Source organism: Bombus bifarius, unplaced genomic scaffold (genome assembly GCF_011952205.1).
Source record: "Bombus bifarius isolate JDL3187 unplaced genomic scaffold, Bbif_JDL3187 scf7180000007996, whole genome shotgun sequence".
NCBI lineage: Eukaryota > Metazoa > Arthropoda > Insecta > Hymenoptera > Apidae > Bombus > Bombus bifarius.
In genome coordinates, this window is record NW_022884376.1 from 5,333,473 (window position 1) to 5,361,195 (window position 27,723).

At 39.6% G+C, this 27,723-nt stretch overlaps 1 protein-coding gene across 8 annotated transcripts in view; it reads right to left on the reverse strand.

Annotated features, from left to right (window-relative positions):
- The window catches only part of LOC117206179 (protein sickie), a 192,776-nt gene that overhangs the window by 69,078 nt on the left and 95,975 nt on the right, over positions 1 to 27,723 (reverse strand). For 7 of the 8 annotated variants that reach the window (XM_033445293.1, XM_033445289.1, XM_033445290.1 and 4 more), the window contains 2 exons: positions 1,896 to 2,052; positions 54 to 1,635 (listed from right to left, as the gene is read on the reverse strand). In XM_033445293.1, the coding sequence (XP_033301184.1) occupies positions 54 to 1,635; positions 1,896 to 2,052 (1,739 nt within the window). Of the gene's footprint in view, positions 1 to 53; positions 1,636 to 1,895; positions 2,053 to 6,013; positions 6,036 to 27,723 lie in introns of those variants that run through there. The other variant, XM_033445297.1, reaches the window with a different exon arrangement.

Here is a 27,723-nt window from a genome sequence, read left to right on the forward strand (position 1 = left end):
AATACATCGTTCGTCCGAGGAATACGTATCGACGTATCGACAGTGTTACTGACCTTCTCCATTTGTTCGAAGGTTGTGTCAATTTTCCTGTTAGGTATGGTTTTGATTTCGCTGCCACTTTCGCTGCTGGGCCTATAAATAACGCTGCTGTCGCTGGAATTACTCTGACCAGTACTATTAGAATTACTATGAGAGCTCTCGGACATCAGGTCCGAGATACTTGGCATTGGTGACACCATTGCAACCGTGTTCGGATCGAGCTTACGATGCAAAGCGTCTGCCTTTAATTTTGTGGGCGTCGGTGCGCCTGGCATGTTGTTTTCCTTCGGTGGTTTCGAAGTGCCTTTCACCAAGGCCGTGGGCTTCGGAATGCTGGAACCTGGGCTCCCGGAAGCGCCCAAGGTTGAACCTTGCAGTGGACTATTAAGAACCGGTGGCTGCTTATTCGCTCCAAAATTTAGCGCGTTCGAAACTTGCCCGTGAGGAGGAACGTTAACGTGAGTTGTTGCAGCAGCTGCCGGGTTCTCTTGAATGCTTGCCATTTTTACATCCATCGGTGTTTCCGGGCTGTTACGAGGAGAAACGGGCGGTGTTTGCTTTCCATTTATCCTTTCTGTCTCGTGTACTTCGTTTGGAATTCGAGCTTTCACGGGCAGGCTCGTATTTTGTTGCTTCGATGGATTGCTATTTTCCACGGGTGCCGCTTGATTATTCGTCAGTACGTTCTCACCGATCTCCTTTTGCTTCTCGACCGTCGACTTTTGGTCGCACAAATTCGCTTGGTTCATAGACAACGTGTGATCGATCGTAGAACTATTCTCGTTGGTGATGACGATTTCTTCGTGCTCGGTCTGCTTGATCATTCCATTCGTATTGCTCAATAATACTTTCTGCGCTAGAACGTCCTTGTTCAATCCGTTCGGTGGAACCTTCATGTTTTGCAGATGAACTTTCGTGTCGGGTATCTTGGCTGGCAGCTCCATCTTGGGTCTGGGCGACTGTTTCGACGAGTCGTTCTTCAAGCTGCCAAAGTTCTTCGCGTCTTGCGGAGCGATTTGCTTAGGAGGCATCAATACGGAAGGATTCGGTTTCTGCAGTTGACTGCTAGGCTGTTGCTTCAACAGATCGTGGAGATTCGAGGACTTTTTGTCCACGGCCGGTTTGGCCCCCACGCCACCGATTTTACTGGTTGGCTTGACATCTTCCAAGGGCGGATTATAGCCGACCAATTTATCAGGTGCACCCTTCGTCCGTGCTATTTTACTTTGAGCTTTGCTCTGCTCTTTTCTCACTGTCTTCGGACTCGCCTGTTTCGCCGGCTTGGTCGATTGCAGCTTCGATTTCAGCGCACGACTCTTGGGCGATTCCACTTGCAACTTGCTCTGATCGCACAGCGACGTCGAGCTATCGGAGTGTTCCGATCTCGCCGAGGAAAAGCCGGAAGAACTGGATGTACGTTTCGACACACCGGACGAAGCTTTACCTCGATCTTGATTCTTCTCTTTGTTGTTGAAGAGTTTGAATTTGTCTAAGACGGAGTTCTTGTTTTGCTGGGTGGGAGCTCCCGTGGTGGCGTATGGCGATTGTTGAGCAGTCCTTACGCCGCTGGGTTTGCCCACCGTAGACGTTCGAGGGCTGAAACGATTTAATGTTCGATGATTAGTTCTTCGATGCCATTATTCAGATTGTGAGAAATAGCAAATAATATGAACGACGCAACGATAGGAAAACATTATCGAGTCTACATTATGCTCGATAACAAATGATAGACAGTTTAACAATTGTGTTACTGCGAAGAAAGATATGATGAAAAGAAATTGAGAAAATGAAGGATAAAAAGTATATATATATAGCAGCCAATGTATGCTGTATCGTTAGGAAAAATTGATATTTACCTTGGGGTAGTAGCTGCAGGTTGTCTATTCGTAGAATTCTGATTTCTGGGCTGAGGAATGAAAGAGAGTCCGCTTTGAGGTGACTGTTGCTGACTCGGACTTGTGCTTCTCGAACTGCTTGCACTGCCTATGCCACCGTTTCCATGTTTTAAACCACCTGAAACAGAAAATCATTGATCTTGTTTAATCGTTCCTTGGAATATCGCTGTTTGCTTTAAAACATGAAAAGATATCATCTTTAACCAACAATCGAGTTGAGCGAGCATCGATGCAGTGAAATAGCGGATGTAATAGTCGTAGTAAATACTCTGAAAAAAAGGAGATGAAGGATCACGTTCACAATAGACGAAGAACCATCAGCTACTCTGAATCCCAATAATGATAAAATTTTCGATATTCGAGAAAATATCCGCACTAAGTGCACTCGTAACATTTAATTAAACGATCGACGATAAACGCTTATAATTCGTCTGGTCTTTTTCTAACAGTATTCACACTGTCATTGGCCGCGTCTCAATAAAACGACGATCGGTTGGCTCATTAACCGAGCACAGTCGCAATACTGTACCAGGCCTCGACTCCGTAGCTGTGTCTGGGAAGTATACGCTGTTTGTAGACAAAATAAACCGCAGGCCTGCTATGGTACATACACGTGACAGCGTGCATTTACCATGCAAGGAGATTAATCCGCTACTGCTCGTTGCTCAATCTGTCACTACTGTAATCGCAGACATTGTTTCCACCAAGTAATTTACGTTATCATGGGACAAAGTTATAACACGTCGAATTAATAGATCATCTTGCATGAAAACATAGTAGTTATATCATTCGACGGACACAAAGGACATTAAAACCGCTACATACGAAAGATTAAGTTAAAATAATAGTAGCTGTTTTTCAGCCTTGTGTATCGCAATACGGAAAGATACTTTCTGCCATGTGATACAGAGATAATATTATAGTCGTTCCGTTGTAGAAATTTATGGATTAAAACACATTTTTCTTCTACGCGTGACTTTAAAAAAGATACGTTCAGATAACAGAGGTTTTGTCGTATTTATTTCGGAGAATAATTCTCAATAAAAAAAGCTAATTAATTAGTTGGTATGAAAGGAGAAATTAGGAAATATATATACGGATGAATTATCCAAGGCTATTTTTGAAAAAGAATTGGATAGACGACCGATTACTGCAAATAGAAAATTACGCGATACACTTTACAGTGTACCTAAATTGTCGCAATGAAGATCCCTGATAAATTTTAATCTAGATCATGAAACAGCTGCGTTATCCTGATCCACGCTACTGCCAGCTGGCAGAAGTTATGTAATTTATTACTCGTGTCATTCTATTGTTGCACACCCGTAATTAGCAGAAAGACCGAGTGACTTATTAATATAAGCCAGAGCAACTCGTTCGGTTAGACGAACGACGATACTAAATAATTCAACATCGCATGTATGATAATTAAATTCAGCACAGGAGAATAACCACGAAGCAATTAATTATTTGCTCGTAACTCAGAACTTTGGAATCGTTAACTCGGATTGGTCGAACAAATCAATTAGATTATTACTTAGTTATATCTGCAAGTTAGCTTATTTAATTTAATTGCTACTTATTTCCTTTTTGAAATTCTTATCGTCATTCCATCGAATTACTATCTATTTTCTTATTATCTTCGATTATGGTATTCTGGTATTCGCATCACTCAAAATATCAACTTTCTAACTTATCCAGGCCTTCGTGATTTATTACTTTCGCGCGATAATTTCACATTCCATTCTCAGCGATAACACGTGTTTGAAATTAGTTTCGCAAACCGTTTAATTTGATGTATTTTCCAAGTATCCGAGAAGAGCATGTTTACGTAACTAAAGAGCCAACGCGCGGATTCAATCGAGCTCAATTTATAATTTAGAATGGTCGTACGTTTAATTTGCTGCAAGCTCTGAGAACTCGCGTCCACGTTACGCGTGTAACAAACTCGGACAACGTAGTTTCCTCGCGATGAATCACATTAAGGATCGTGTGGCTTAAATCAATTCCTCTATTTACTTAAGTTAATTCGAGCGCGCCGGTCACACGTTCGATCGGTACTCGTTACGGTAATCTCGACAACCGCGATCGTTCTTCATTGGCACCGGTGCTGACACTGATTCGCCGTAATAACCGCCGTAATTCTGGCCGGTCGATCAGCTCAATTGTCAAACTACGTACGCGACACAAATCAACTGGATACGAGATAAACGGTTCGTGGCTGAGAATGAAGAAATCTTACGATGTTGCAAGGCTATTTGCGAGGGGCGTCGTTATTAGTTTAACCCTCTATCGATCAGCCATCGTATAACGAGCGCGACCATGCGTAGTCGCATTCATAATCGGATACCATGCGTGCCGGCGAATCGGTGAATCGCATTCTTTCGTTGTGTTGCCATTGGAATTTAAATACGCATGGAGCCAAACAAAAGGAAAGAGCGCAATTAAAACGGGATTTAGGATTCCAACGATTGTATACGTTGATCTCAAACAGGATGAAATAAAGCGGAGAAATGTCAAGGCAGAGGTTTCGTTTTATTTCAAATTTCGTATGATGGGTACATTGCATGCTTGGATTTTACTGTTAAGAGATAATCGCCTTAGTCGCGCTTCGCTTTTTAAGGCAACGTAGTTACGTCGCTTACATAAAATTAGCACAGCTTACTTGTCCTTGTCTCTTTCACTTTTTCTATATGTAGCACTTACGTACTGTTCGTGCACGACAACACCCATATTCAATCTACATTTTGATCGTAAGCTACATGAAGATTAGTGTTGCACGATTTGTGTTAGAGATGGCCTCGCTAAACGTATCTAGGCTTACTGGTATAATTAATAATTTAGAATTTTTGCAAAATGCGTGATTCCACTAAATATCTTCCAATTTCTATACACGTTTTCAGCTTCGTTTCAAACTATAATTACGAATGTATATAATTATAATTGCGTAATGGTACCAATGGAATTTTAAACAATTTCATACAACGTACATAATATATCCATTCGACTACTTCGGCGAGTCATCGTCAATTAAATGATAATACCGAGTAAACTATAAATCAATTGGCTATTGTAAGAGTACGGAGATTTGTATCTCAGCCGGAACTCTTAGCGCCTTACGAAAAGCTTCAGTCACGGGGTGTCGTAATAAATTCGATTTTTTTATTATCAGCGAATCGAGGCATCGCTGACAAAGAAGAGGCAGGGGAAGAGACGAGATAGAGAAGTTAAAACGTGACCAGGCATTAGAGGTTGCCTGTCATGAAAATGATTCATCGGAAGTCGGAGCACGACCGATCGATCCTGCAAGATATTAACGACATTCGCGCGCCCCGAATTCTCAAATATTGACCAGGATATACCAGGACATAGAAACCACCTGCACTATCATGCTCTCCCATGCCAGTACTCTTTTTTCTCTTTATCCCTACTCTATTCAAAGCGCCAGGTGTTTTTCAATCATGCTCGTGTATTATGTATTCCATGTACCAGCGTTTTGAAGGATAGATGTTGAATATTGCAGGTTAGTATTTTATTACCAGGCTGCGGTTGTCCGTGCATTTATGAGAAACATGCAAAAATGCAGAGAATGTATATTTGCGTAATATGAAGAAACGTGTATACACGGCGTGCAAGGTAAAGTACGTATTTGTTATAATATTTAAGGAGTAAAGTATATTTCGTATTTCACCGTTATCAAAGGCATGAATTGGCATAAATATGCGCAGCCTGTACATTACGTGCTTCTATGTAGACGAATATTTAACCGGAAACCATGTGAAATTATTTCTGATGTTTTTCAGACTTTACGCGTTTCTAAATTATTTTACGAGTTTAGACAATACTGAAGATATATATAATAATATACGACAGTCGAAAGAGTAAGAAGTTGAAATTAAGGAGCATGGCATCCAGGGACAATAGAATGGGAGGAACCTGGGATGCAAAGGGCTGCGAAATTCCGCAACGTGCGTGCTAGGCAAGACTTGTTGCGCTCTCATGGCAGCGAACGCGTGCGAACTCGTTCTTGTATTTCCTCCAAGCACAGTGCTTCAAACTTCACGTTGTTCTAATTTTACCTCTCATCCCACTTTAAATATACTCGCGGCGGAGACCTACTAAAAAATTGTTTTTCCCCGAGTAGATAAACATTTTCTTATTTACAGAGACACGCTGTCTATTTCTCGTTTCTCGGTTAGAAAACGTGCAAAATAAACGCGGCGAATCTTTAACAATCGTGACGCTGGACAAAACGCCGTAAAAAATCAGACAAAGAGAAGAAAGATTTCTCGATATCGCACAGTTTGATAGAACGATCAAATAGCTTACCGAACTCGCACTAAACTGCCATCGTAAATCAAGAATCACGAGTCAAATGTCACGTGCACAGGGGCTCTCACGACGTTTTTACGGTGGCGGCGGTTACACTTTTAACCGAATTTCGTGCGATCGACCGATTATGGGCGATGCGTCCTCCCGTGTTCTCGTTCTAACGTAAACTCGCACTTGCATTTCATGCGAATGCGGTACAGCTCCATACTGTTCCACTCTACGCTCTCCTCCCTCCTTTTGTTTCGCTGGTACGCTTCGTGGCGAGAGTGCATCGATGCACGAGGGAGCAACGAGCAGCGGTTGCATTAGTGCGTCTTTAACGGTGTACGAACTCATAAGGGCATTGCATCGAGTCTACGTGGTGTACGAGCGTGTTCTCTGTATGTGTGTTTGTGTGTGTGTTGCATATTTGTGTGTGCGAGCGTGTGCCTCGAGCGACCCATGCGTATGCATGCGTATGTAATCGTGTGAATGTACGATTGACAGGCCAAAGCGATTAACTTCAGTGGTGACTCTCTGAGAGACACTGACTTCTCTCTTTTTATCTCTTGCCTCTCGTTTCCTTCTTCTTTCCACTTTCGATACTTTCTACTGAACAGATGTAACCAGAAACACGCAGATTACTTATTTTCTCAGAAAGCTCGATAATGCGCGCCCGATGAGAGGAACAATCACTGCGTTTGTAGAATATGTTCGTGGTCTGCCATCGAATCGAACTGCGACGGCTTGTTTGATGAATTACCGCTTTATTTATCACGTAGTTTTCACTCGATTAACTCGATTGGTACGCCAATTTCTAATTGATCTTTCGTATTTTTCTAATATTGATCGTTTCGGGATCTAAGCTCGTTGGGGAAGGACTCGGATGCGATGAACAGATATCTTCTAGGTTATTGTTCCTTTCTTACCGACTATCGACAGTTATGCGTCATTCTTACGATAGCTAAACGCGCAGTTCAATTAAAGGAGAGTTAGCGCCAGTTGAGAGTCACTGAGAAGCGTGCGGTGCATGCGATATGTGTACGGAACTCCATTGGCACACCGGAGGATTTGCCGGGAACGGAAGATCAGCGAAGATTAGCGGCAAAACGATTTCTCCACGCTCGTCGAACATGCACTTAGCTCTTCATCAAATTATTATACGTAATTAGACAGTCAGGTCTAAAACAAATACAACGTAACGAATTCGAATCCTTTCATTTCTTGCGTGAAGAGTTAAGCCTGCTACGAAGTTATACGTACGTAAGTATAGTTGTTGACAGGGAATTAAAAAATTTCAATAACATCGTCATACGGTAAAGAGAGAACGTCGTTACGTTAATGCTAAGATTAAAAGTTCGGGGAATGTCATCGATACTATTTATTTGATTCTGCTCCGTTCGCATAATTTGATAACGTAACAATTTATCGAATATATTTGATAAAAAATTTCCAAGAACAAACGAAAATGATACGATTATTGCGTGATATCGTACACAGCAAATAGAGAAAAAGTAACGGCTAACAAAGGCGTTTTCCATCGCTGCGAGACAAACTGAGTGTAAACGTTCTTAGATTGCCATATGAGACGACTTACTCCCACGTATGTTATAGTTGGAAATATCAGTTTCTGTTTTCTGTTCCCACCTCCGTTATATCGAGTTACGCTTAAGATAAAGCACTACGATTCATTCTATGATTACACGCTTAAGTGCACAAGGTGAAAGCCTTTAAGAGCAATAATATTACGAATACGTACGGTCATTTAAAGAATAGAAATGATCAACCTTCGTAAGTCTAGGAATCGTGAACTGTTTGAAAGATTATTGACGCGATTCTTTCACAGGACGATGCGTTATTACATCGCGAATGTTTCTGCGTCTATACCAAAAACGTAATTCATCTACCTACAGTTGAAATTTCGGGATAACGTAGACTCAACAAAATACGAAGATCGATAACTCGGTAAAATTATACGAACATCAAATTAAACGAGTACGTTTAGTGGTTATCACGATCGTTAACAACATTTGCTCATGAACGACCGTGGAGTATTTTTCAAACCAATCTACCTAACGAACGCTTTGATCGGCAGAGAAGTTTTAATCAATCCGTTATCCTCGCGACAGAGAAATAAAAGTTTATCTGCTTGTAAGCAGAAACGCGAGGTCAAAGGCGGCCTTTGAAGCGAACGGGAGGGAAAAACGTTGGGCAGAGGAGAGCTAAAATGATTAGTTAAGGAGTCGAATTACGGTCAGGCCACCCCGTGTGAGTCTAAGATGGGGATTAGAGCCCTTAGAATTTTCGTTCAGCTTCTACGAGAACCGCACCATCGACCATCTTCGAGATGACTAACCGACCCTTTTCCACGGAAAACTCTATTATCGACTAACCGTCGAATCGAGCACGAAGCTTCTTCTCGTTCTAACGCCTCTTCTGACGTCTGTTTCGACGCGACGCGACGCCTCTCATCTGCTATTTCTGAGCTTTTGTGCGGTTGGTATGGATAACGGTGAGCGAATGCGCGAGGGTTCCAGTGCTGCAGCTCGAATCTCAATTAGAAGATTAGATTGTAATTAGTCGCATGTGTCAGTCGATCGTATTACGGTTGCTCGAAAGCGCAGTCATCAATTTCTTTCTCGTTGCACTTCGTTGTCTATTGACATCTCTGATCCACAGAGGAACGACAAGTTGATAGAGAGGATTCACGATGTTTCCAACGTAATCCTGCTACTTTCTTTCGGTCATTATCGATCCAATTATACTTTTCTAACTATTAAAAAATATTTGTAGTTTGGAGGGAAAGGTCTTATTGCGACGGTTTATTCGAGCAAAATTTTACTCGATGCTCGACCCATTGAACTTTAGCTGCTTGAATTCACTCGCCTGAAAACGAATTCTTGTTACGTGAGAAATAATTGTTCATGAGAAGAATTGGTGAGATTCTATTATACGAACTCCAATTATATAAACCGTTATATCTCCTGACAAGTTGCACGCGTGTATGATTTCTTGTTTCAATTTTATTTTTAAACAACCTCTTGAAACATCATAAATTCTATTTCTTTGCTAAAGTTGGGGCAAGAGATGGAAATATGACAATTGGAGAATCGTAGCAGAGTTAAATTCTAATTTTTAATTTAATTTTTTAATTAACTTATTGAATTAAATTTTAATTCTTCGAATCTTTTCGTTAAAGAGTAGCTGTTAATGAAATTACGAGGCGATCGAGGGATTTTAAGGAAATGGAGGAAGTTGAAGATGATAATAGGATTGGCTCGAACCTCGTAAACGCCTTCCTTGGTGATACAAACGATAGGAGTTTCCTCTCGTTTCAATTTTGCTATCGGCTTCACCGATTTCGCGCACGTGTTTTTTTCTCCTTCGGGGAATTCACGCACGTGCGGTCGTCGATACGAATTAGAGTCGGGGATGAGTTCAACAAAGCGGAGCCTCTTCTGTCACGGTCCTGTGGGATCAGCTTAAGACCTGAATATTGTCAGGAGGTAGTTGACTCATAAGACCATCGTGAGTTTTGGTCTCTTTTCTATGTATTTTTTTTTTCTTTTCTCCAACATAATGAAATTCTATCATATTATATTATGTTAACGATTTTTAACTTTTTTCCATTTTATATATGACACGTATAAGCTCATTAACAAAATTCTGTGTGACGCATTAAAAATACATTGTATTCGATCATTGTTTTTATTCGACAATTTATGGAAAAAGGTCAGTGCTCCACGCTAGTAGCCAGGTATCGCAATTTTTACAAAATTCTTGCGGCACACCGAATAAAAATCGCGATATTATATCGTTATATTATATTACGGTATCACATTATATCCTACTATATCAACGATGTGTTATGAAAATGTTGATATGAAAAAACATTACGAAGAATCAACGTTTCCGATCTGTTTTTCAACAAATTGAATATTTGCAGATGAATCTGGATGATTCTTGTGGTCGCGACCCCCTTTTAGGGGGTTGCTCCGCAACAAGATCACCAGCGACGATATCCGACGCATATTATATTTTCAATTCCCTTGTGGGCATCGCAACGAAATTGCATTCTGACAACGCTGGAGCACATCGTGAATCGAGTATTTTCTATTCACCGCCAAATCCATTTGCAGCAAGTCTATCGTGTCTTGCGATCTAGACTCTTAATTCGATGGGGAATCGTAGAGGGTGTGATGTTACAAAAATATCATGTCCAATGTGATAAAATCCATATAGCTGAATGGCGTTCTTATCGTGTCGTATTTCATATTTTAATAGAGGATACATTATCGTTAATAACATACGTGTCATGATAATTCAGACTTTGTAGCAAGGTCTCTAGAATTCGATTAGATGGCCGCATAATTGTCTTCGTCGACCAAATCGAGCTACGAAATCTGTTACTGGCGCTATCGCATTGTTAAACATGGTAATTTTGAAATTTAATAGACGTTCGAGATGAACGATGTTTAAGCATATTTTTCAAAGTATATAAGACTTTCTACTTTCACGTTCGTGATACATGCATACTATCATCTATAGTGTTCCTGGCAATCTACGATTTTATATTCTAGTATTGTAGACGTTAGGTGAAACTCGTCCTATTTCATGCAGTTCCAGTCGAAGGATACCCGTTTCTAACCCTTTCACTGTGGATTAAAATGACCATGTGACGTTGTAAAATTGTATTGTAAATGTAAAATTAAAAAAAAAAGGAGGAAGTTGTTTCATTGTGGATTTTGGATATAATTATTTACCTATTGATTAATACGTATTGTCTATATAATAGATGTTGGGATACAACGATGTTGATCTTATACAGACATCTACACAGGCATTTGAACAGGACACTTACACAGGTCATACTCACTACTGTATAGAGAGTGGGGTTCAAAATCTTTTAAGGGACCATGTGTCACTACGTACAGTCAGTCTGAGAGTAACTGGCCAACTGTCAACAATCCATAAGTTCTTCATCTGCACACTTTGTTAATTATACCATATCACTCACTTATGTTTTATATTTATATCACTCACTTATATTTTAAATACATTTGGTTCTGTAATTCTGTTTAATAAATATCACCTAATATTATTTCAACATAAACACTGTGTCTTCCACAGATTATTTATCTTAGCTTTAAGATTAAATTCTAAGAATAGATTTTAAAATAGGAAATATATCTACAACGATTCATGTATCGTCGTAAGAATTCTAAATCTTATGTTAGTTTAGTTACTGTATTGGTCAAGTCAAGAGTCTTTAATTCGGTGTTCTCTGCACGTATTTTTCTGATTTGACAAGAACTCAAGTATTCTCGAAACTGATAAATTTTAGCAAAGTTTCCTAAATTTACTGACCGACACGATATACATTCGCATCGTCTAATTTTCCCATAAGTCAGATACGCAACTGTAGGTATACGTTTGCGTGCGATCGAACCGTGTTCGAAAATCAATTCAACCGTGTAAGTGGTGATATAACATCGGCCGTGCATTAAACTCAGCGATCGATTGAACAGGTGCAAAAAGGAGATTCGCTTTAAAAATTGAATCCCATTAATCCGCGCATTCCTTTCTGCTTCGTCGCTCGAACCTATCTCGCGCATGAAAAATTGCGCATATAAATGATGTTGCTTTCCGGTTTGGGTTGGATCTCATCGTGGACGTGATGCTTCATGCCACTGTGAGAAACCGATGGACAGAGGGTATGGTTCTATTCATGCATGCACGAAATCTAATTTTTCGCACGTTACAGAAATTACGATAGATATTTCCGATACAAATTGATTATGGGATTAGTAGATATTTTCGTGTATAATTCTCTGATCGGTTCCAGACACGCGAATGGACGATAAATATCTTTGTAAAAAAAAAAGAAATGTTCATTAAATTACTGCTACCGCAGAAAATAAGGTCGGCATTAAATACAAATACGTATAATTAAACGCGCATAAATGAATAATAAGTATAGCAATTAATATAAACTACCGCGTAATAGTCCGTGATTTTCTCTAATTTCAAGTCTTGTTCCTAGATCTGGCAATTCTTTTTACACGTCCGACCTTGCATATAATAACGAAATTAAATTTTTCTCGCGTCTTTATTTCTCAATTTAGCCTGCAGCACGCGAACCACGAACAAGCTACCATAGAAGTGGTAAATTAAAATTCATTTTAGCCCGAGGAGAGCGTTGTAATATACCTACTTCCGGCGTAACAGAAGTTTTGTTCATTCAATTTCTGATTATGAGTTGTAAATGTGGCTGTGTACCGCGCGTTTGCACTTTGCCCGGAGCGGAAAACGGAATTTAAAGTATCGTATTCGCACGCGCACGTCTGCAACTTCCATTATAATATCTTTGCATCGCGATCATTATCGTTTTTCATCTTGTCACATCATTTTCGTGAACCGTTATGTTTTCTTTCCATTTCCTATTATTTTGCTATTGGGAAGCCCCTACCATGCCTTGCATTACTTTTTGTTAGCTCTTACTGCTCTTCTCTCTCGTTACCTCTCCCTTTTCCCTCCATCTTCCAATTTAATTTCGCTTCCTTTGCACCAATCTTTTTTCGTTCAGACTTCATCCTTATTCATTGTTCTCTTATCTTAATTTTCAGCGAGAGGTGACCGCACAATAGCAGTCTTGATCTGGGATTTAATCGCTGCTTATTAAATTTCATTGTCTTGCTTCGAGAAGGATTCTTCCGTCTTTTAAACACTTCTGTGAGTAAACTGTTAAACATTCGAATTATATCGTACATCGATGCACGTATGTTCCTGAGGATATAACAAGATTCGAAGAGAGAAGAACCAGTTGTGTAACGCGTTCCCGAGGTTTAAATTGATTTTCACCCTTGAATTCCGCGTCAGAAATCACGGACGAAGATCCAATATCCAGACGAAGAAACATCCCCTAATTTTTTATTTCCACCAACTGATCGCCTTTCACTAGAGTGACGATGAAGGGTAGGGGAAAGCTCCGAAGGAAACAAGATGGAGTTAACGTCGCTAGCAGCTGTTGGTACCCGCGGTGTAAATAAATGGAACTACTCTACGAAAAGTGTACGCTCTTTTGTCCGCGAATTGACAAGTTGCATGCTGCACGAATACACTTGGCCACTGGATCGTTTGTTACAAACCATAGACGAATCACGTAAGAATTATCCAAAGTTCCAATTATTACAATTTTTCCTTTCTTCATACGACGCATCGATGCGTAACGCTTTTACAAACTTTAAACGCTAATTTCTAAAGAAATATATTGAAAATATAATGTAAAATATAAATTATCAGGAAACTTACACGTATTCAGAACGGTATGGCAGGATTTAAAAAAAAAGCTATCCTTCACGAGAAGTATAGCGAAGCGTCGATGTGAAATTTTTATGTATACGTATCCGCAATTTTATATAAAATTCAGACTTTGCACCTCGTTTATATGCGGTGGATCGCATGCTGCATAAATATGCGTAGAAATACGGGCAGAAAAATGCGCATAAAGAAGGCTGGCGTGCGTGTACACTCGATAGCGAAGGATGGTGAAAAAGGCCTGTACCATCCCTTGCATCGTTGCTTAGGTGCAGATTATACGGTTAGGGGAGAGTATCCTGACTACTAACCATATCGGAAATATCGTTCTGTGGATTTTCAAGCCTGTCTTCTACGCTCCCTCAAATTCACTAACGTGCAGGAATAATAGAAGCTCGAGGAAACGCACGGATGAGGGCGGAAATCGAAAAATCCGGATCAAAGCTTAGCGGCGGTCTTTACTCACACCATCGGGATATAATACCTCGTTATCTTGAATAAATATTCTCTTTCTCGAAGGAATATCGTCAATGAATTTAACCACTGAGAAGCGAAATTTAATTAAACAAGATACCGAGAGCAGTGGAATTAAGATTTCGAGATTGCGCGGGACATGAAATTCTAATCGATACGTAGAGATTTCGTACATTTGTGTTTGGTAGATTAATGTTCGATATTTTAATGGACAATACGAATATTAACCGAGTTTCCCTTTAATCAAGAACTTGTGCAACGTACAGTGACAGAAGATATCTTCTGACAACAATCGATATCTTAATAACTGCTATCCTTTCAACTTCCATCTGTATAAGTAAGAGATAGTTTTATGAAATATCTGTAGAGTACAAGTTATTTATTCAACATTTATGTCGGTATCGAGGATCACAGAAATCCCGTGGGATTCTAACATTGACTTGCAAATAAATTTAGCAAACGAATCGGCAGCCCCATTCTGTCGGTCAGCAACGGAGGACGTGGATCATTATCGTCTATTTCTCACTTGAAAAACTCGAGAATCGATAAGTTGGAGAAAAGGAATATCCGGTCTTTGCCGAGGTGAATTGAAAGGAAGCACGAGGAACGAAGGATCGCATTGAAATCAGAAATGAATGTCCAGGATACATCGTTGGGTTCGTAAAAAAGAAAAAAAGAAAGAAAGAAAAATGAAAAAGAAGAAGGAAACGGAAAATATATATCCCATCCTTTGAGAAACCTTCTTTATTTCAAGTTTTATTTTCATCGCAGCGACGCTTCAACTTGGAAGAAAGGAAGTTCACTGATCGGAAAGAGACGTGTACGAAGAATGCAGAAAGAAACGAGTTAGAATGGCAGGATTGAAGAGAACTACGAACAAATCGAGCCTCTTGAAATTGCCGAAGGATAGCAGCAGATCGAAGAAAAAGGCCAAGATGAATTCATCGAATAAAATAAAAGGGATCGACGAAGAAGTTCTGTATTAATAAAGTTGATCTAAACGTTCTAAATTAAAAAGAAACGTAGTTGTATCGCAGTTTAGACGTCGGGCGCCGTTTCCACATTTCGCAACACTCTCCGCTTCGTTTTTCGAATATTTGCGGTGCACATAGCGGCAGGTGCAAGAATTGTTGGTAAAAATAACAAGTGAAATTCTCTGCTTTAGCTGCTAATTAAAGGCTGAATTATAAATGGAGCGATAAACAGGATTGGCCTGCTATCGATCGTTTCCTCAACTCCTCGCTCCCTGGTCGCCTCGTAATTTCCAGCGAATTATTCAAATTCTATCGGTGCACCACTCGATTCAGCGGTAATAAAACAACGTCGAAAATCGTATCACGCGTCGTGAAACAAAAAATAAAAAAGAAAAGAATAAAAAAGACAGATAGGAAAAGGAAAAAGAATGTACTTTCATCGGTGGAGTGACGTAACACAGCCAGCGATTTTTTTTCCCAAGCACGACGAGCCTCGCCGTCACTCAGCTGTCTCGTTTCACAGTGAAGTTCAGCAAATTGCAATCTCTCCCTTTTTTCCTAGATTCCCTTATTTGTCCTCCCTTTGCTCGCCCACCTCTCTCTCTTCCTCTCTCTTTGAGCTACCCTCCTGGAATCTCCTGCTTTTCAACGATCAACCCCTCTCTTCTCTGTCAGATACACGTGTCGACTGCGTGTCCTTTTCAGAACGTCTTGACGCGTACACGACACGCGCTGTTACGTGCGTTCGCACGTGGGCACAGGTAAGAATAGAGAAGTGCAATGCGATACGGATGAAATACCAATGAACGCCACTCAAGTGGAGGTTCACGCGTCTTTTCAAAGTTCGATCATTCGTCCCACGATACTGACCCAGTTTTACAACTTCGTCCATCTCGGTTGCTCTCTTTTGTTTCTACGATCTTTTCGATTTAAGCGTTTTAGCGAGAACAGCGAAATCTAATGTTACTCTTATGCGATGACAGATCTAATTAAATGTTAATTAATTGGACGTTGTTGGGAAGCATGGAGGAGTTTACCTTACGTGGACGAAAGCAAAATGCAACGACTTTTAATTCATAATGAATTCATTAAAAATATGGTTAAGATGTAACGTTAATTACGGAAACGTGTAGGTAATTTTATAATTGTAAGGGAGGTTTGTAAATACTAAACGTAAGAAAAATGTATAAGCATAGAGCAGTAAGGAATAAAAGCGAGTAAAAATTCGTAAAAGGAAAGTACACGTAACGTTGCGAAACAGTCACCTTATTTCGCCTATTGAATCTACAAGTGGTTGGTTGACTATTTGAGTACGGAGCACGACAGTGGTGAATTCAAGAAGAGCAAAGGATATCGGACACAGATTTCCACGTGGAATGCCAGATTAAAGGTAAGAAGGAGTATTTGTTTAAACAACCACGGAGTTTTTTTAGCTGTCACAAAATTACCGATGTTCTATGCGTGAAATAATACGCACTAGAAGATGAGAACGCGAAAGCACTTGTTATTTGAAAATCTACAAACTTGCAAGAGCAAATAAAGAGAAATACGTGGTAGGAAAATCGAGGCGTAGACTGACTCTGTACAAGATAGAATAGACGTAAAAAAGGAGAAAGAAAGAAGAAAAAGAACAGCAGAATATTTGTAGTTCAGAAGATAGCGATCGAGAATAGAACGTGAAAGAAGAAAATCACAACAACGACCGTGACAACCAAGAGAAATAAACCTTGGCGCCAGTTTCTATCTTTTCTCGTTCAACGGTGCAGCGGCAGCACCCTTTTTTCCAGGAAAATAAAATCGTGGAACATGGTCAGGAATGCAAACACATTTTTCACTCGAAACATCCTACGCATTGGGAACGCGCGAACCAAATGGCAATTGTTCGTCGAATAGGTATATATTCCACGTGCGACGCAACTCGAGAAGCAACAGAGAAAAAATCGTAAAAAAAAAAAAAAATAAATAAACAAATAAACGAAGTTGCGTATGTGACTATTCACAAAAAACGCGCTATATTTTGTCACTCTTGTAAAAACTAGCGAGATGAAAGAAAGTCATACACAGGATGAATATCGGTAGCACTCGCTAATCTAAATTTCTCTTTGACAGAGCGCACGTCGGAGGAAATAAAAGAAAAGACTCGTGCGGACAAAAGCATTCGCAGGGTTAACGCGTTCATCGGTGAGATAAGACGTAAACAAAGGACAAAGAGGGAAGCGTAATCGAAATAAATGGGAAGCATCGGTGAAAGAGGGCTGGACAAAATAAAAGATGCAGCGGAATAAGTCCTACCTTGGAGGTCGGTTCGATGACAAGCACAGCTTTCCTCGTGACTTCGTTCGCGGATAAATCTTACGCAGAACATGTCACCCTCTCGCGCGACCATAAACGACCGTGGGCGACGAACGACTGCGAGGAATTCGATAATGGAAATGCAGCACGACGGCGTCGTTGGCTCCTGGTATAACCAGTAAAACCGTAGACGCTCGAGAGCTACCAGAGGAGCACTGGCAGAAAAAAGCAAGAAAGAGAGAGAGAGCGAAAGGCCGTGCAAACGACAACATGGAAGAAGCAAGAGAAAGAACGCTACAGGAAAATACAGAGAGAGGGTTCAAAGAGTTCTGGCCCTCGCCCTGCAGTATTTTCTCTATGTGTCTACCTTTTCATCCGTTTCGTCGTAGCCATCCTGGACGACCTGTGTACGTGCTCCGTATATACGTACGCGTTCACGTCGCAGCTTGTGAACCAAGCTTTCCTATTGGCAAACGCCGTGGTTATGAAAATTTAGTAGCACAAAAAAATGTTGCAAATATTCTGTGGCAGGAATGATTTCTTGGCGGATGAAAGAAAGCCACGAGATTGAAGCTTTTTGATGTTCGCCTTTGTAGTTTTATCAGTGGCTGAAGTTTAATATAACTTAACACGGTACGAAATTTTTATTACGCGAAATTATACGAAACTAATTTTCAATAGAAAATAGAATTTTTTCTCGTTCCACTGATAAATGGATTATTAAACGGTACGAGATCTCTCGTGTAGTTTAACAAATTATCAATATAAGTTCAATTTGAGATGGCATCGCTAGTAACATTACCGATGTCGGAGTTTAGGGAACACGTGTTCAGTGTCGCGAGAACTATATGGCTACACCGTCGACCGTAAACACAAAATTGAAACGATTTCATTCACGCTCGTAAAATCAAGTTTGTTAGAGGTGAAAGAGGACGCATATCCCAAACTATGACGATATTCGGTTTCGCTGAAAAGGAACTGATTTTTATCACTGACGTATTCGATGTTAAACTTCAAACGGCTGCGAGATTCGCGTCGTATTGTACAAAAATTCATACGTATTTGCTAGACACCTAGATGTTTGTAGGTGTTGGTTTGATCGAACACTCGCACGCGCGCTTTGCATTCAGTGCGTTTGGACAAGTTTCGAGTTTTACGAATTAACCGTCGCAGAAATCGTCAGGAAAAACAGCGGAAAATTGTTGAGCTAAAAAGCGAATCAAAATGTCATTCCTATGTACGTCGAAATTTTTGACTATCGATTCGAATACACCAACTCCGAGTCAATTGTCCTGTTCATGGAAAATGTGTAATTTTTTAAAACGAAAAGCTGGAAACCTCTTTCTATGCTGTCAAATAAAACGCAACTCGCCAGCAATAGAAGAAAAGCTGTCCCATTCATACTTTACAAAGGGTGAAATTAAAAAATAAAACCGTCTATTGGAGGGCGAGAACATTCTTTTGTAACCATTCCGTGAATACAAAAACACAGCCGTACAAGCAGCGCATTCATCATCGTGGAACATCGTTCGTATTAGAAGAAAGGCCACTATTCGATAACTGATGGTTTAGGCGAACGAACTTTGCCACAAATTCAACGTAACAGTTAACTCAAACACGACTGAAACAAGATATCAATTTATATTATAATCCAATTCAATTCATCCGTTTTATACCTCTACTTTTTCTGCTCGTGTTTCATTTCAATAATAAACTGAACCGTACAATGAAAAATACACGGGACTAATACGAGAGAAACGTTTACGCTTCTTGTCAGATTATTAACGACGTGCTGACAATGGATACGAGCTCATATTACGATTCACGAATTTATATCACAGTTTAATCATCTTAGTCTGATCTAATTCAATTCCTTCGTCTCATACCTTTACTTTCTCTATTCGTATTTTATTTCAATAGTAAACTAAACTGTGCAGTGCGAAATGCACGAGAGTAATGCAAGACAAACGTTTATGCTTCACGACGAATTATTAACGATGTGCCGACAACGAATACAAATGTATAGAGAAGTAACACATTGTGCACGTCTCACCTTTTGTCTCTCGAATCCGAACAAAGAGCTAAAAGAAAATGTTTGTGCCTTGTGCTTGCTTCCCTATCATCCCGGTACCCTGTACGCCGCAAAGTAAGGAACTCGCCTTTAGTTAATTCGCGTGTCAACGCGATCCGCCCCGACGTCAAACTGATTTTTATTTCCGACGTTTCATTTGCCCTCGAACCCTCTGCGACAGTCCTGATTCGTGGCGCATCTTTTCGAGGATGCGATAAATGCACGCGGGATTGCGCACTGGTTCGAGGGGTGAACCGGCGAGAATCGCGACGGTGTTACACAAATGCACACAGACCGCGATCGTTCGCGTGCAAGCGTAAAATCTATACACAAACGTATCGGTAGGTACACGGCTGAATATGAGCCACGTATTAAAGGAAACGGGCGTGTGGAAAGATGCGTGTTGCTATGCGCTGAAAAATCTATACAACGTCAACGTTATTCGCCAAGGGTTGGCTTCGAGGTTTCACCGATACTTTTCTTCTGTCGCGAATAGCTGGTTCACGTAGATTTGTTCAACCGTCGATATAAAAATTTATTGTGCCTTTAAACCATTCGAGCCAGGTTTGTTTAACAATGCACGCAGCGTTATAATAATGCAGACTATAGTATACTTAAGCTTTAATAAATTTGTTATTTAAAAATATAAATTAATCGTAATCTTCAAATTTAGAGTTATGCACTTGGTAGGTTTCAATGGCGCCAGAAAAATTGAACTGTGCAGCAATTTTCTTGAAATTTGCCTTAAAACGTTTGTGTTGTCTCGTTAGTCTCGTAAAAGTTGAACGAAATAAGTTGTATTATTTTAGAAGATTTTGTATAATTTTAATATAAAAATTGTTACTACTTCGTATTAATTCCTCTTTATCTTTTCTTTTTTATTATCAACCACTGCGAGTCTTTCTTTACGTCAGATTTAATATAATAACTGAATGCTGCACTGCACAATTATAGGATTCGCGAAGTGAAACTGGCGCACGCGCGTATTGTCGATCAAGGTAGCACTCGTTATAACGCGCACGCAGCTTTCCTCGTATAATGTATAGGATTTTTTTACGAATGAGAGCACGTATTTCCAGGAGAAAAGCGGGTGCGCTGTCAATACAGTTTGTGTCTTTAGAAAGTCGCTCGTATTCCCTCTTGGTGACACTCCAGCTTCGGCCACGCACCTGAGCACCAACTTCGTGCGATACGTGTTCGTACAGGGATGGGATGGATGGGAAAGGTTAAGGGCCGCGAAAGCAGGGGGCTCGAAATTGTCGAGGGTAAAAGTCGCGGCGAATCTACACCATAGAAGACACTGAGATCTTCCGAGCTTTTCGTCGAAACAAAGAGAGTAGACGTGCCGACGAGGCGCGAACTCGTTTCATACACTTTCGTATCCTTGCTTTTTGCTTCTTTGACGCGGCAGCGAGCACCAATCCGCCTGAGTGTTGGCCAAATATTACTTATATGATTATTTTGAATAATTTCTCAAGAATCAGAAGTGATTGGTTAATTTTACTTACATAAATATCATTCTATTTGAAATATGTTCGTTTTTGCTTTCTATTATACGTAACAATTAACAAGTAGACTTGAACCTTTCGAACGATATTTCTTTTTGGCACGACCAGATTACGAATTCGTAAGCGACGATCGAATTTGACGATCCAACGAAACTTTAAAAATCGCATATCGATTCAGCGAAGCGATTTGATTTTTTTCAATTGATATTCGACGATACGGGCTCATCGAACATACCTTGTCAAGATTTCGCTTCGATAAAAAATGAAAGAGTCTGTTTGCATAACAAACGACCCGCAGGAGGCCAACGTGCCGATTATTGCAGGGGCTGTTAGCAAAGGGAGCGAAACCCGCGTCAGCAAGATTCGTACACGCGTCGCCACCCAGAAATTTTCGCGCTTATTCAGATAAAAATAGTGAATGTCAAAATAAAAAATATTCTTGCCATATATTTGCTAAATTATTATTTTCTCAATTATCATTTTTATATTACGTCATTTATACATATCCTTCTAACAAAATTATGTATTACAGCGTAGGTGGAGTAGTCGGAATATTTACACACTGCGTTATAATTCGACGTTTCTTCGATCAAATTCGAAGTACCGGTTCGCAACGGTAAACGCGAAGAGGTTTTATTAAACGAACTGCGCTTAATTCAATATTTGCCGTATCATTGATAATAATTTCGATAATAATAATCTTCGAACTATTATATTTCTCTCAATCATCTTCTTATTTTGATAAATAAAAACGATTTGTAATGTTCGAAGAAGATATTTAACGTCAGATTGAGATAAGAAATCACGCATACCGATAAAACGTTTCCTATATTTTGTTCAAATAGTAAAGATATTTTTTATTCTTAGGAAAATATAATTGCGTGGAAAATGACCGACAGAACGTAGCAGGATTTGTTTAAGATTAAGTGACTGGACATAAAATATACCGACAAAAGCTGTACGTTGTTCCAACAGAAGATGGAAAAAGGTTGCTAACAAATTTTTAGCATAGCACATTCTCGGGATACGTTCGGGGAAATAAAGACTTGCCCGGAACAGCGGTGCTAGCGCTATTCAACCTACAACACATACCACTTCATTTTTCATCCGCCTCGTCCGTCTATCTTCTCTCTAATAGAGATCCTGGTATAATACATTATGGTTGGTTTCATCTCGTATTGTGCTTCTACTGTCTATTCACTGCATACGTGCTTGAATCCACGTTCTATACGTTCGACGCTTGCGATAATACGAACATGGAATTACGCGATTTACGAGCAACCGCGTACAGATAACGAGGTAGAAGTAAATTGAAGGCGCCAAGTGCTGCGAGGTTAACAATGCGGTTAATTATGATAGTGATGTATTTCATTATCGAATGGTTAACGATGTGTGGTCAGTGCGTAAACTAAATTTCCTCGAGGATCAATGGAAACTATCTAACCAGTAATTTAATAACAAACTAACATTTAACTATGTAACTGTAATTCTGTAAGAGTAATTACTGTACAATGAGGGTGTAATTAAAAATACTGTCACAAAGGAAATACTGATTGTTTTGTTCAAATATTTAATAATTACATATAACTTCTATTCGATACGGAAAACATTGATTATTTTGTTATTCGAACTATCGAACAACTACGCATATTTTCTAATCAATAGCGTGAGCGAAGAATGAAATTAGCGTCGGAACCAAACTTTGTTTAAATGCAATGTGTATTCGTTAAGTATCACGAGCATGACTCGATATCGCAAGGAAAGTGATCAAAGGACTATCAAGTATCTTTTACAATATCTTTTACTTTTACGTAAAATCTGAGTAATTAAGGGTGTCTACGCGTATACTCTTTCTGTTTCCTATCTTCTGTCTCCTGCTCTGTTCTATTTCTCCTAGCTTCTTTGTCTTTTATCAAAGAAGTTAAACGCGGCTACCTTCATGTTCTGTACGCTATTTAACGAGCTCTGATAAAAATGAGATATATATGCAATTACGAGCTTATCCGATGAGAGACTAAAATAAATTATACATTCCCTTAGAAGTAAACGAATTCAATGGTAACCTAGATTACTATAAATATGCTGACGAGGAGCGTATGTTGCGTGCATAATCTAATGAAAGCAACAATAGAAATAATAGAAATGCACAGTCGATATCGAGTGCACCGCTATGCTTTTGTTTGCATAGACGACATTAACGGTGCTCCTCCATATTGATAAGAAATCATGAGACGAATTGCTGCATGGTGCAAAAAGATCCATGCAGTGGCCAGTAAACGATTACAGTTGTTTAGGTGGACTTATTGTTAACGATAAAAGTGTACCCTTAGCGCGCAAGAAGCAACGATTAACCTCGTAATATTCTATGAAAAATCGCGATAATCTACTGTAAGGCTGCATACGTGCAAAAATGACCAAGTGAAAGGATAGCTTGAAGGAAGTAATGCATCTATATGCGCGTACAGCGCGTGATTAAATAAGCGTCACGGTTGTAGGAAGAACCGTATAAACCCTGGCAACGAAGGTAGTAAGTACCCGGATAGTTAGCATGATACTTAGGATAGTATCTCCCATGACACTCTAGGTAGTCTAGCAAGTTGTATAGGTACAAGTTTATATATGTATATATATACACAGACCGGTCCACCTAACTTTATCGCCGGGAATATCTCGCCTGTAATATTAAAAATGTAATATAATATGTAATATAATGTAATATACTTAATGCAGCGTAATATTAAAAATATTACAAAATCTTCAAGCTACAAGCTTTTATAGAGAACGTCGAGCTGCATCCACCAACGTATTAAAAAATATGTGATTTCATTTCAACATGTACCTGAAACATTTTTTAATATTATCAAAGACAAACGAGATATTCCAGGTGATAAAGTTAGGTAGACTACCTCGTATATTTATACAATGGCTACACAAAATATTCCCACCATCGTTGTATTTATTACAGCGTTTATAAGTTAGTTAATTAGGTCCAAGTAGAATTAAATTTCGTATCATTTAGCAGTATCTTCGTATGGCTACAAAAATTTGATACTACGAACACGAAGTGTACAGAACGTGATAAAAAAAAAACGCTTCATTGGAAAATAAGGAAGCATGTCAATTTTTTTACAGACACTGCACGCGAGATAAAAATTGTATATTTAGCAGAGACGTTTCAGCAATTGCTGACATTAAGTATGTATTTAAGTGATGTATTTTTAGCTTTTTACTTTGATTATGTTTTCCGGTTTTCCGTTACCAACAGATGGAGATAGAGGAATACGAACTGTTCCTGGTTTTACAGAATGACTCAAAACGAATAAATAACGAGCGCTAAACTGTGAAAAAGCTTGTACTTATAATTAGCACAGTTTCTTCGGGTCTGCGATCTTTCTCCTTTCTCTCTTCGCTTAGGAAGCGAATGATTCTTGCCCTTTTTGTTTCTAACGAGTAAGTTGTTTTGTGCTTCCCGGGACACCGTACGGTACGTACGCACGCAGTGATAACACAGAGCAAGACTTTGCAAATGTAATTTAAAGATCTGTATTACTCGGTACGAGATCGTCTCGAAATTTCCCATCAATTTTAACGAAGATCAGCTGCTACTAAATAGTTTTTCATTAAGAAAGAACGAATCGCAGAGACATTAAATTTAAAGCAGAGTAGATTATAAAGTTAATTGTAAACAGACTATAAAGTTACATCTAACAAGTGAAAGACGCTTTCATGTGCGTGGGTGCAACTAGCGTGACACGAACGTCAAGGACAACTGCAGATTTTTATCACGACCAACCCTTTCACGAGTTACGAGACTCTCTTGCACGTCGTAACAAAAGAATATTTGACGTAGCGAGTTAGAAGGATAATTAAATCTTCTCGGTTCATCACCACATTTAACAATCACAAAGGATTCTGTTGAAAAAAAGAACCTGGCCATGAACCTGGCATCGTTTCATCCCCTCGGCCAGAGCGGCGTTATCGAGGGGCAATTTTCAAAAACCTGTGCGCTGAGCCGGTGCACTACACGAGTAGGTATAGTATTTTTAACTCGGTCGAACGCGAGCAAGGGAGATGAAACAGAGAAAGAAAGATTTAAGGGTCTTAGAGCATCTAGTCAGTGGTTCTCTACGTAAACGACGTTTACTAGCGCAAAGTGAGCCATATGACAAATATTTCCCTCTCTCCAAGTGCACTCGCGTATTGCCTCTAACGGGGTACGCAATTTAGCGTGCAGCGCCAAGAGCGGCAAGGCAATAAAAAATGAAACTGAGAAAGAAGGAAAGAGCAAACAGACCTCTACGCGAACAAGCAATCTTCTGACTGCAGTATACGTCGTTAGAGTGATTTACTAGAATGAAAAAATCGTCTGGTGGGTAGAAACGAGGGTGAAATAATTATCCAGTAAAATTGTACTATTAAATCGCGATTCAAAAGGGGAATGTTTTCAGCTAATATTTTTATCAAATATCTCTCAAGATCAGTGGGAATGAAACAGAATTTCGTTCCATAAACCATCCCGTGTCAAGCCATCTTGACAAATTTCACGGCAAGTGGATCGAGATCCCTTTAAATGTTGTGAGAGCCACTGATTTCTCGGGTGCTTCGGGGTTAAAGACCGGGTGCAGGTCTTACGTGTGCTTCGCGACTTCAATTTTCTCTCGTTGTCTTTCTCGGTGCCTCTCTCCCGTTTCCTTTCTCTTCCTTCGTTTACCGTCCCTCATCGTATCCTTCTTCGTTTTGAACCCTCTCTATATCCCTTCGTCTCTATGTTCCTCTCTGTCTAGCAAAAGACGATACGAAAGAGACAGCCGATATCGACACTGACGAACACGAGACCGTTTTTCTTTTTTCACTTCGTTCTCTGTCGCGGTCCAAGATGTCTCTTTGGGAGATTCCTACAGGATTACAAGGCTTATGCTAAGCTCGTACCCAACGAGGGATTCGTTTGCCGGCAAAAACGATTTACTCTATGTAATTCCACTGTAATTGAAACAAATATCTACGAGCATGCATGCTCTTGTTCAGTCTGTTTGATTTTCGCACGTTTATTTTCATCTAGTTTTATTCATTCGAACGTGGCACTACAATATTATGCATATTACCCATTGTATTCATCGTGCTTCTTCTCTTGATTCTTCTTATCAAAAAGTTCGTATAAAAAATTAAATCAAAGGATAAAACGATGAGAACCTCGAAACCTATTCGATCTGATCCTTTTATAGCGGATAGGCACTTCCTGTTCGCGTTAAGCAACGCTGTTTAACGATAGTACTACAATTATTCGAGTGTTCCAGCTGTTGACAAATGCAGATGCTTTCGCTTTTTTTTCTTTTCCGCCTGAGCATCCTTATCGAATTCCTGAGGAATTAGCTGTCGCAAGATGAGATCACATCATGCCGGAAAAACGTGCAATGCCCTTGACTCTTTTTTTCGTTCGATGTACACATTTTACGTGGGAATAAGATAAATTAGATGACTTTAAGCTGATTTAATTTACTTCGTTTCGGCGAGAAAACATTTGCTCTTCTTACTTCAGTGCAGATTCTGTTTATAGTAGATTTCTTAGGGGATTCAAAGTAAGCTTGATCAATAAGCTTGCCTGTGCGATAGCATTTCATTTCTGGACCTCTGGTAATCCTTCGTAATACCTTCGCTAATTGAAGTAAATACCACACTGCGCACGAATTTGATACATATGTACATGTGCTTCCAAGCAAGTAATCTTATGTACCCATAAGCGTATACACATGTGGCTGAATATACGTACATAAGCTCATTTATGATGTAAGTTTCCGCCAATAAAGCATTATATCAGCAGGTTCATGAAGCGTACGTTTCAAGTAGCAGAATTATTTACATAAATATGCTGATCTCGGAATTAAAAATGTTCATGGGTTTTAACGTTGACAGTGAAAATTCACTATTTAATTAAAAGCCATCGATTTCAATAATTTTCATATCTTTATAATAGAACTCTGCAACACCAGCAAAGCAACGAACGACTAACGAGAAAGTTACGACACGGTATTTTAATATCTTTTATGTTGCTTATTCCTGAGGGGTGCTAAATTATTTTAGCCAAAACAACAAAAATCGAGAGTACTTTTTTCGTACGAAAAGGGAGTAGCAGCTGCAACTTTGTACCCTCGGCTCGGAGAGATAGACGAGAGTTACAAAAGATGTTGGTGGGGTTCCAGTAGTCGGATACAGAACAGCCATAAAATTTATCGAGCTTTCGGGGTGGCGGGAGTTAAGCTGTCACTGCACGCGACTGCGCCGCCGAACGTCCGCTTTATGAAAACGATGATTTCTGGGGAAAGATTTCCCGAAGGGGCCGTGCAGGATAATTCGGTTCTAATTCAAGCGGACTGTTCGCGCCACTGAATCGATTTGCAATCACATTCAAATATCAAATAAAAGTATTCATTCGCCTACAAATTCCTCCATATTCGTTGAATCGATATTTTTTTTTTTTTTTTAAGAAGGGTCTATTAAAGATTACAATAATTACGTATTGGATAAAAAATTGTGAAACGTAAAACATTTCTGTTGATATATAAGTACTACTTTTTGAATATTCCAATGTCTATCTTGTTATTTGAATACTCTTTTCAGCAGAAACGTATTCCGTTTTTGTATACATGGAATAGTAGTGAGAGCAATACAAGAATATGCAATCTGACCGTCAATTCGAGCAGCTTCAAACCGATGGAAGTGTGTTGTTGAAAGTTATCGAAATGTTTTTATTAACTCTCTCCGGTTGCCAGCTGAATAGCACTTGACAAAGCGTATCTACCATTTTCTTCGTTGGAGAACTTCTCTTGGCAACCGATTTTTACTGT